The sequence below is a fragment of the Dermacentor silvarum genome, chromosome 1 (assembly GCF_013339745.2).
Source record: "Dermacentor silvarum isolate Dsil-2018 chromosome 1, BIME_Dsil_1.4, whole genome shotgun sequence".
In the NCBI taxonomy this organism is placed as follows: domain Eukaryota; kingdom Metazoa; phylum Arthropoda; class Arachnida; order Ixodida; family Ixodidae; genus Dermacentor; species Dermacentor silvarum.
In genome coordinates, this window is record NC_051154.1 from 20,185,586 (window position 1) to 20,195,744 (window position 10,159).

Below are 10,159 nucleotides of genomic sequence, written 5' to 3' on the forward strand. Positions count from 1 at the left end.
TTGTCTGTAGGCTTCTTATGATAGGAATAATCAAAATTGGGCCCCTCGGTTCCCTTTCTTCTCGTATATATATATATATATATATATATATATATATATATATATATATATATAGAGAGAGAGAGAGAGAGAGAGACGTTGGCATAGTATCATTGTCCTGTCATGGGAGTCTGGAATACAAAAAAAAAAAAATACACCCTGCTGACGATATCGTTTACTGCATTGCTGTTACATGGTGAGGTATCAAGCGGTATAATTGCACCTGTTGCTTGAAATGGCTACCAATTGAGATCACTGTTGAAGCACGCCATTCATAATTTATGTTGGTCTAACTTTTTATTTTTCTAAAATATCACCACATTCTGTGTCTCGGCTTTGCATCACTTAGCACCGATGTTTACTGTGCATATACTGTGTATTAATGCGTGTTGCATATTACCACGCCAGTTCCATCGGTTTTCGCTACACAGCTTTGTTACCACGCTTGCGCTTTCGGCGAGAGCGCGCTTGCGATATCGGGTAGCCCATCATCATCACGTATTATTAAAGCATTTAGCTTTCTTTGGGGACTAACCGGCGATTTCTCGCGAGTGTATAACCGTTACAGCAGTGTATAGCAGCATCTCAACTGCCGTTCAGACGCTGCCGTTCAGACGTTGCGCCTCCGGTTGCAGCGTCTGCGACCAGACGGGGTTTCGAACTGGTCCTTGATGAAGTGGCGCTCGAAGATGCCGATCGGCTAAGGACCCGACGGTCGGCTTCCGCATACGGATGAGGCACGGTGGTAGGGGGAGTGCCACTGATAATGCCACTAATACCCCCCCCCCCCCCCCCCGCCCCAAAGCATGCTAAACGCACGTGTTGTCGTTGGGTATTCAAAAAGGGGAGCCAAAACCCAAGTCAAAAGTGGCCAAAGTATAGCTGATTCGTTTATTTCTGCGCCAAATAAGCAATCTGTGGTGTGCTGCGATTGCGACAAATTGGCGTTTCTGCTTTTCATTAATGCTTCTGTCTTCCCATAGTAGCCATTTAGCCACTGAATATCGAGTCGCGATAAGCGATCTGCGGTGTTTTAGCCACCCTATCTCGGGGAATGTGCAACGCGTCCCTTCCATGCTTCCACTGCTCGCCTAGCTGTGTGTTCTGGCGCGCAGCTGTCACTGTGGAAAGCTTCAGCGCAAAGTGCCTATTTGCGACTGCGACCTTGCTGTGATGGCATATGGTGGGCGGACGTATGTGGTGCTTCGTGTGAAATTGCTAATTGAAATGACGCGAAGCTAATTGTAGCGGCCGCCACATGCACCAAAAATAATAACATATTGTTACGGGAAGGAAGAAGCGTACTGGTATTTACAGATGGGTTTTAATGGCTGCGCAGAGAAGCGAAAACCCAGAATCTTCTTTGTCCCAGGGCACCAACCATGTCCTCTTCTTTCCACCTTACGCACTGTGACATTACCCCCGTCAGAAGAAGCACCTTACTGGTGCGACTCACTGGTTCCAGAAAGGAACGGTTTGAGGCGGCTGACGTGGACGACGTCAGATAGAGATGAAGGCACGGTAGCATCCAGTGGAGACACTACATATGTGACAGGCGTCACCTGGCGGAGGATGCGATAAGGGCCGTAGTATCGCGAAAGGAGTTTTTCCGAAAGACCGACACGTCGAGATGGAGACTAGCACAAGAGCACCTGGTTCGTATTCGACATCGCGGTGGCGCTGATCGTAACGGCACTTCTGACGTGTCTGTGAAGCAGAGAGACGAAGACGGGCAATCTGGCGTGCCTGGGTCGCTGTGGTTATGACATCACGAGCGTACTCCGTCGGCGAGTCGAGTGTGGTCGAAAGAAGAGTCTCGAAAGGCAAGGTCGGTTCACGGTCATATAGAAGGTAGAAGGGCGAATAACCAGCTGTGTCGTGGCGCGGGGAATTGTACGCAAACGTGACAAATGGTAAAGCAGTGTCCCAGTCGCGATGATCGGAGGAAACATACATCGCGAGCATGTCAGTTATTGTCCGGTTCAGGCGTTCAGTAAGACCGTTAGTTTGAGGATGGTAGGCTGTAGTAAGCTTGTGTATAGTAGCACAGGATCGAAGTAAGTCGTCGATGACTTTGGCAAGAAAGTATCGCCCGCGATCGGTGAGAAGTTGACGAGGTGCGCCGTGTGTAAGATAACGTCGTGAAGCAAGAAGTCAGCGACGTCTGTAGCGCAACTGGTGGGAAGGGCTCTTGTAATGGCATAGCAATCCACTTATTTCCGTCGTTTGATATAGGGAATGGTCCGAGAAGATCAACGCCAATGCGAAAAAAAGGGTCGGTCGGTATATCCAGAGGCTGGAGCAGACCAGCGGGATGTACAGCTAGTCGTTTTCGGCGTTGACACGACTCACACGCGGCGACATAGCGACGGACGGAGCGGTTGAGACGGGGCCAGAAAAATCGTCGCCGAATTCGGTCATAGGTCCGAGAGACGCCAAGGTGTCCAGCAGTGGGAACGTCGTGCAGTTGCTGGAGTACAGTCTGCTGAAGATGAGACGGAATGACGATTAGCAGCTCGGGCCCGTCTGGGTGCATGTTGCGGCGATACAGGGTGTCATTTTGTAGTACGAACATGTGAAGGGATGGGTCAGACGGGTCAGAGAGCAGGCGTTCGATAAGCTGCCGTAACGATTCATCGCGTTGCTGTTCAGCCCCTATGTCTTTCAAGGCGGAAAGCGAGAGAACGCAGATCGGTGCGGCATCCACTAAATCGTTCGGTGCATCGACGGGGTGACGAGACAGGCAGTCGGCGTCCTGATGTAAACGACCCGACTTGTAGACTACAGTGTATGTGTATTCCTGAAGGCGTAGGGCCCAGCGACCGAGGCGTCCGGTGGGATCCTTGAGGGAAGAAAGCCAACAAAGGGCGTGGTGATCGGTTATAACCGTAAATGGTCGACCATATATGTAAGCTAGGTCGGAACTTGCCCACAGCCCAAGCGAGGGCGAGACATTCCCGCTCAGTAATCGAATAATTGCGCTCAGACGGGGAGAGGAGGCGGCTGGCGTAGGCGATAACGCGGTTGTGCCCACGTTGGCGTTGGGCTAAAATTGCGCCGATGCCGTATCCACTGGCGTCAGTGCGAATTTCTGTCGGAGCAGAGGCGTCAAAATGGGCGAGAACAGGTGGTGTGGTGAGTAGCGTGATGAGGCGCGAGAAAGAAGTCGCTTGTTCAGAGCCCCAGCAGAAAGGAACGTCTTTCTTGAGGAGGTCAGTCAGGGGACGAGCAACATGCGCGAAATTTTGCACAAACCGGCGGAAGTAAGAACAAAGACCGATAAAGCTGCGAACATCTTTGGCAGAGGTCGGTACAGGGAAATTCCGCACTGCACGAACTTTAGCGGGATCGGGGCGAATGCCTGACGAATCGACGAGATGTCCGAGCATGGTTATTTGGCGGTGACCGAAGTGGCACTTGGACGAGTTGAGCTGCAGGCCAGCGGCGCGAAAAACGGAAAGCACAGATGAAAGTCGTTCAAGATGGGCCGCAAAAGTTGGAGAGAATACGATGACGTCATCCAAGTAACACAAGCAGATGGACCATTTCAATCCACGCAAGAACATGTCCATCATACGTTCAAAGGTCGCCGGGGCACCGCACAAGCCGAAAGGCATTACCCTAAACTGATAGAGGCCATCAGGTGCAACGAATGCGGTATTTTCACGGTCCATTTCATCCACGGCAATTTGCCAATATCCGGAGCGAAGGTCTATTGATGAAAAATAAGTGGCACCGTGAAGACAGTCCAGAGCATCGTCGATCCGTGGAAGCGGGTAGACATCTTTCTTGGTGATCTGGTTTAGATGACGATAGTCCACGCAGAATCGCCAGCTGTTCTTCTTTTTGACGAGCACAACAGGGGAAGGGAAGCCCACGGACTGGAAGAGTGTTCAATAATCCCTTTGGCAAGCATTTTGTCAACTTCGCTCTGGATAATTTGTCGCTCAGAGGGCGACACCCGGTATGGGCGTCGGCGAACAGGTGCCGCATCGCCGGTATTTATACGATGCTTCACAACCGTAGTTTGACCCAAAGAGCGATCGTTCAGGTCGAAAATATCGGCGAAGGACTCGAGGAGGTCATGGAGCTCTGCGGCGGATTGGGGGTCGAGGTCTGGCGCAATCATCTTTGCAATGTCGTCGGCCAGGGCAGATGCAGGAGGCGCAGAACGAGCACTGGTCGAAGATGTCGCAACAGATAGAGCTGAAATAGAGCACTCGCGGGACGGTGACAACGTGGCAAGTGACATCCCTCGAGGAAGTACCTGAGGGCACTGGCCGAAATTGAGGATGGGAAGACAGGTCTGATTGGCCGCTACAGAAATCACTGTGTGTGGGAAGGAGACGTTGTGGGAAAGCAGGACTGAAGTCGCGGGAGTGAGGACATAGTCTCCGTCTGGAACAGGTGGAGAGGCAAAAACGGTGATGCAGCTAGGTTACTGCTTGGGGAAGAAGACGAATAAAATCCGCAGAACAAAGCTGAGTTGGGGCTTAAGCAGGAAGGTCAATGGAAAGGGGTAGGTCAAGTTGGACAACACCGGCTGAACAGTCAATCAGAGCAGAATGGGTGGTCAAAAAGTCGAGGCCGAGGATCACATCGTGGGGGCAGCGTTCGAGCACACTAAACAAAACGGACGTGTGGCGTCCGGCGACACTGACACGTGCAGCACACATTCCGAGCACAGCCGGAGTTCCACCGTCGGCGACCTGTAGCAGTCGAGTCGGAGCAGGAGTAAGGACTTTCTTCAGGCGCGTTCGAAGGTCAGCACTCATGATGGAAACTTGCGCTCCAGTGTCGATGAGTGCTGTAACAGGCAAACCATCCACATCCACGTCCAAAAGGTTCCGATCAGTAGGCAGGGTCAACAGAGGAATTTCAGGCCGGGGTGCTAGAGCAGGGTCACCTCCCGGAGCTGCCCCAGTCAGTTTCCCGTCGGAGAGCGGCGACGGTAAGCAGGGGACGGGGAATGACGCAGCTGGGGTGAACGGGAGCGGCTACTGTGCGGTGATGATGAGCGGTTAGTCGCAGTGACTCGGGCGTTGTCAGCTGCATCTTCGAACTCGGTGGGGGGCGCAGGCAGGCGAGGATTCACTGGGGAGCGGCGGTAGGCGGGAAAGCTTGGTCGAGAGAGGGCCGGCCAGGAACTTCGGCAATGGCGAGAGAGGTGGCCCACACGTCCACAATAGAAGCAGATGGGTCGATCATCATGTGTGCGCCATTCGGCCGGATTGCGATAGCTCGGGTAAGGACCGCTCTGGTTCCGGTAAACAGGGGCAGAGGCAGCAGACGAAGCGAAGTCAGGACGGTTGGCGGAGCAGATGGATTGCAGACCCACATTGGAAAGTTCTTGGCGAACGACCGATTGAATGAGGGACACGAGCGGCCGGGAATCGTCAAAGCACTGCGTCACTTGTGTGGCAGGAGACGCTGCTTCAATTTCTCGCCGGACTATACGTACGACGTTCTCGGAGGGAGTGGGCTCACGCGGAAGACAAAGGTCTTCACACGTCGATGAAGCAGCGGTGTCGGGTAGGCGCGTGAACTGCTGAACTATGCGGCGGCTTTTCGCTTCTTCAAAGCGGCGACATTCGTTAATGATCTCATTGACTGTTGTGATGTTCTTATACACGAGAAGGTTAAACGCGTCGTCCGCTATGCCTTTTAAAAAGTGACTGACCTTGTCTGCCTCTGTCATGTTTTTATCCACCTTGCGGCAAAGAGCCAAGACGTCCTGGATGTACGCCACGTAAGATTCAGTGGACGTCTGTGCACGGGTCCCAAGGTCCTTCTGAGCAGCACGTTGGCGGCCGATGGGCTTGCCGAACAAATCACGAAGCTTCTGTTTGCATTGCTCCCAACTGATAATCTCTTCTTCATGTGTCTCGAACCAGACTCGTGCCGCTTTTTTTTTTTTAGGTAGTATATTACGTTGGCCAGCATAAGCGTGTTATCCCACCTGTTGCTGGCGCAGACCCGTTCGTAATTTGCCAACCAGTCATCGACGTCAGAGTTGTCAATCCCAGAAAACATGCCAGGGTCGCGGGGCTGGGTTAGGATGACCGTCGGTGGCGTCGACGGGGCCGCGGTTGAAGACTCCCCTTCGGATGACATGGGCAGCCAGGTTACGTCCGCTGCGGAGCTCCGTCTTGCGCAAGTGAGTACCCCGCACGTCCACCAATAATGTTACGGGAAGGAAGAAGCGTACTGGTTTTACAGATGGGTTTTAATGGCTGCGCAGAGAAGAAGAAGAAGAAGAAGAAGAAGAAGAAGAAGAAGAAGAAGATGATGATGATGATGATGATGATGATGATGATGATGATGATGATGATGATGATGATGATGATGCACCTCCGTTATGGCTCGCACCCACTAAGGGGGATAGGCCAAGAATCGGGCGGCAGTGGGAATGCTAAAGAAAATTCATATTTTAAAACAAGAAAACAAGAAATGCCAAGTAAAAGACAAAAAAGACAGATGTCGCACTAACCAGATTAGCACGCGAGCGAGCAGTCAGACTGACTGAAAAAGGTGAAAGTGAAGAGTTTTTACAATCAGAGGGAGGTAATATTAACAAAACAATTTGGAGAAATCAATTTAGGTTATATGAATGCATCTGATGTGTAGAATACAAATACAATACTTAGTAGGGTAATCGTTTTGTTTCAGTTAAGAAATTAAATACTGCGCAACACACGTCTCTGTGACTATAGCCTAGTGCTGAAGCCCCCAATGATAACAATACTGGTATGTTTAAACCTAATCCAATTTTGTAAAGTGGAGCTTCCAGTAATAACTTTCTGTGGCGTGAATATCGTCTGCATGATAAAAAGTAATGTTCTATTGATTCAATTTCCTTACAGTTGTGACATAGAGGGGACATCGTGAGACCAGCTCTATGTAAATAAAAATTCAATTGCGGGATGCGACAGCGTAGTCTGGTGTAAGTAACTTCCAACTGCCGAGAAGAGCACCACTGTTTATTCCAGCAAAAACCTAGATGCTGAAAGTCTGTAGATGGTTTCAGCGGTAAGTTGCTTAAATCATTTTGCAAACAAAATTTTCTGTATCTCGATGCAGTGACGTAAGAAGTGTCCGGTAAAACAGGGATCAAAGGCCCACTTAGAGACGTTCTTGCTAATAAATCTGCCATTTCGTTTAGATATAAACCGCGGTGTCCAGGAACCCACAGCAAGTTAATTTTTTGTAAACTTTTAGGGACTAAATTGTGAAACAAGCTAAGGAGAGCTGCATTCGTTTCCGTGGAAAGCGACACACATACCGATAGAGAATCTGTAACTACGACAGCTGTTGATTGATTTGCAGGAAGTTTACGTAGCGCTAGGACAATGGCCAATAATTCTGCTATGAAAATAGGTGTGTAATCTGGAAGGCGAATAGAGAAGGACCAATTAAGAGAAGGAGAGAAAATGCCTACGCCAGCCTTCTCTTCGGACTGTGAAGCATCAGTGGCTATGATATTGTTTGTTTCCAGGTGAGAGAGGTAATCTTGTAACTGATCATTTAAATATTGGTATGGCATTAGTTTAGCATTTGAGGGGAAAATATCGTCAAATTCTATCTGGAGGCTTATTTTTGATTGACTTGTTGGTTGAATGCGTTGAATTTGTACATTCAATGGTGATAGCAGTGCCTGTACGAATACGATCTGAGGGGTGTGTAATCGCGACCAATGACTATTAAAGAATAAACTTGGTTCTTTAATAAAAATATACATTGGTCTTCTTTGAGGAGATTCGTAAATTCTTAAGCGAAAACCCAGAATCTTCTTTGTCGTCTCCCAGGGCACCAACCGACATGTCCTCTTCTTTCCACTTTACGCACTGTGACAATATTTACATATTATAATTACATGTAAATGTGTTATAGTTACTATAGTTACGAAATTCACATTGACAAACTTGAAAAAAAAATAAAAACACGACCGCGGCTCGGACACGTACAGCATTTTCGGCTCTGAATGGCTTTTTCTGTTCATCGCTCGCGCCTTATTGCCAATAATTAAACTGTCCGGCCCCAGTCGCTGTATTCGGTGAGCCTATCTTCTTTGTCTTCAAGCATGTCGATTATGCATCCTAATCGCGACGGCACGCGATCGGGGCGCATTCTCAGTCGCATTCGCTGGCCACGGTGCGCGAGCGGCCTTGTTCGGGGGATGCAGCAGCTGAGAGGCCCGTAGTGCCCCATGGCCGAAAAGAAGGAGGACGCGCCCAAGGGCTTCGAGCTCTTCTATGTGGCGGCCGCCTCCGCCTGGCTCGGCTCAGTGGCCATGGGCACAAACTTGGGATACTCGTCGCCAGCCATACCGAGCCTCAAGATGAACGCTTCGGACGGCGGCCTGGAAATCAACGAGAGTGAGGAGACCTGGTTTGGCTCGCTGATGACGGTTGGCGCGCTCACGGGAGGACTGGTAGCTGGTTTTCTGGTGGACAGCTTGGGCCGTAAGTTGTCCATCATCTTCTCCTCGCTCGGCTTCATCGCTGGCTGGGTACTCATCGCCACCGCGGGCACTGTGCTCGTGCTCTGCCTCGGCCGCGTCATCACCGGCTTCTTCACGGGCCTTGTGTCGCTCGCCGTGCCCGTGTACGTGTCCGAGATCAGTAGGCCACAGGTGCGCGGCACGCTCGGCACCGGCATCCAGCTGTCTGTCACCCTCGGCATCCTGGGTGTGTTCTTCTTCGGCAAGTACCTCGGCTGGAGTTCGCTGGCCATCCTCTGCCTCACACTGCCGGCTGCTATGGCCGTGCTCATGATATTCATGGCTGAGTCGCCGCGCTGGCTGATGCAGAAAGGCAAGCGCGATGACGCGCTCAAGGCACTCCAGTTTCTCTACGGCCCGGGCACCGACTACGAAGGGGAGCGCAACAACATCGAAATGAATATCAAGATGAACTCTACCGAAAGCTTCCACGTGAGGGAGCTGCAGCAGCCGTTCATCTACAAGCCGATCCTCATCAGTCTTTTCCTCATGTTCTCGCAACAGATGTCGGGGATCAACGCGGTCATGTTTTACGCTGTGTCCATCTTCCAGTCGGCGGGCACAACCATTCCGGCCCCGGACTGCATGGTGATCATCGGTGTTGTGCAGGTGATCGCCACGCTGGGCGCCACCATGGTGATGGACAAAGGCGGCCGACGCGTGCTGCTCCTCACGTCGGTGTCGCTGCTTGCGCTCAGCCTGGGCGTGCTGGGCGGCTACCACTACGTGAAGGCCACCAAGGGCGACGAGGCCGTCGAGTCGATCGGGTGGCTGCCGCTCGTCTGCCTGTCGCTATTCATCATCGGTTTCTCCTGTGGCATGGGTCCCATCCCGTGGCTCATGATGGGCGAGCTCCTGCCGGCGCGTGTGCGTGGCTTTGCCACAGGCATCTGCACCAGCTTCAATTGGACCATGGCCTTTGTGGTGACCAAGACTTTTAACGACATGCTTGAGCTGCTGAAGCCGTATGGCACCTACTGGTTCTTCTGCATCGTCATGATCATATCCTTCTTCGTGGTCGTGCTCGCGCTTCCAGAGACCAAGGGGAAAACACTCGAGGAGATTGAGGCCGCCTTCCGCAGCGGGTATGAGCCGGTTAAGAAGCCTTCTGAGCCCATCGTCGCCGAAGTGACTGCTTCTGCTGCTGCCGCGCCGCCGCCCCCTGCAGCGCCATCCCCTGGGCCCGCTGGTGCCGCCGACGTCTTGCCGTCGCCCAAGAGGCATTCGGTGCCTTCCACACATTCCAAGCTCACGTCTCCCGATAAGACAACCACGTCACCCAATCGCAAGGCCTCCAGAAGCACCGTGTCCGAGGCAGCACCCACGGAATCTGCGCCCAAAAGTCCGCCCACGCAACAGCCGGACAAGGAGGCTGCTAATATCAGTAGTGGCGCAAACTAACCTTTTTGCCTTGCTCTGCCCAAGCTGCTGCAATAAAGTGTGCTCCTTATGCCATGGTGTTCACATCTTGTGTGCGCACCTCTCTGTGTGTTAGAATTGTATGCGGTGCGAAGGATTCCTCGCGCATCACATGAACGCACGGCGATGCAGGTGTGTGTTGCGTTTGGTTTATTCAGGCTAATTTGGATTTTCTTTACATAGTTTAATGGAAAGCAGCGG

General features: G+C 51.7%; 1 protein-coding gene across 1 annotated transcript; it reads left to right on the forward strand.

Annotated features, from left to right (window-relative positions):
• Positions 1-8,198: 8,198 nt before the first annotated feature.
• LOC119456940 (solute carrier family 2, facilitated glucose transporter member 8) lies at positions 8,199-9,953 on the forward strand. The gene has a single exon (XM_037718762.2). It carries the CDS (start codon positions 8,246-8,248, stop codon positions 9,938-9,940), a length of 1,695 nt encoding a protein of 564 aa, XP_037574690.2. The 5' UTR covers positions 8,199-8,245; the 3' UTR covers positions 9,941-9,953.
• The last annotated feature ends 206 nt before the right edge of the window (positions 9,954-10,159 follow it).

What these genes read in the sequence shown, in the direction of transcription:
- LOC119456940 (XM_037718762.2), top strand. Translation starts at nt 8,246, where the DNA reads ATGGCCGAAAAGAAGGAGGACGCGCCCAAGGGCTTCGAGCTCTTCTAT.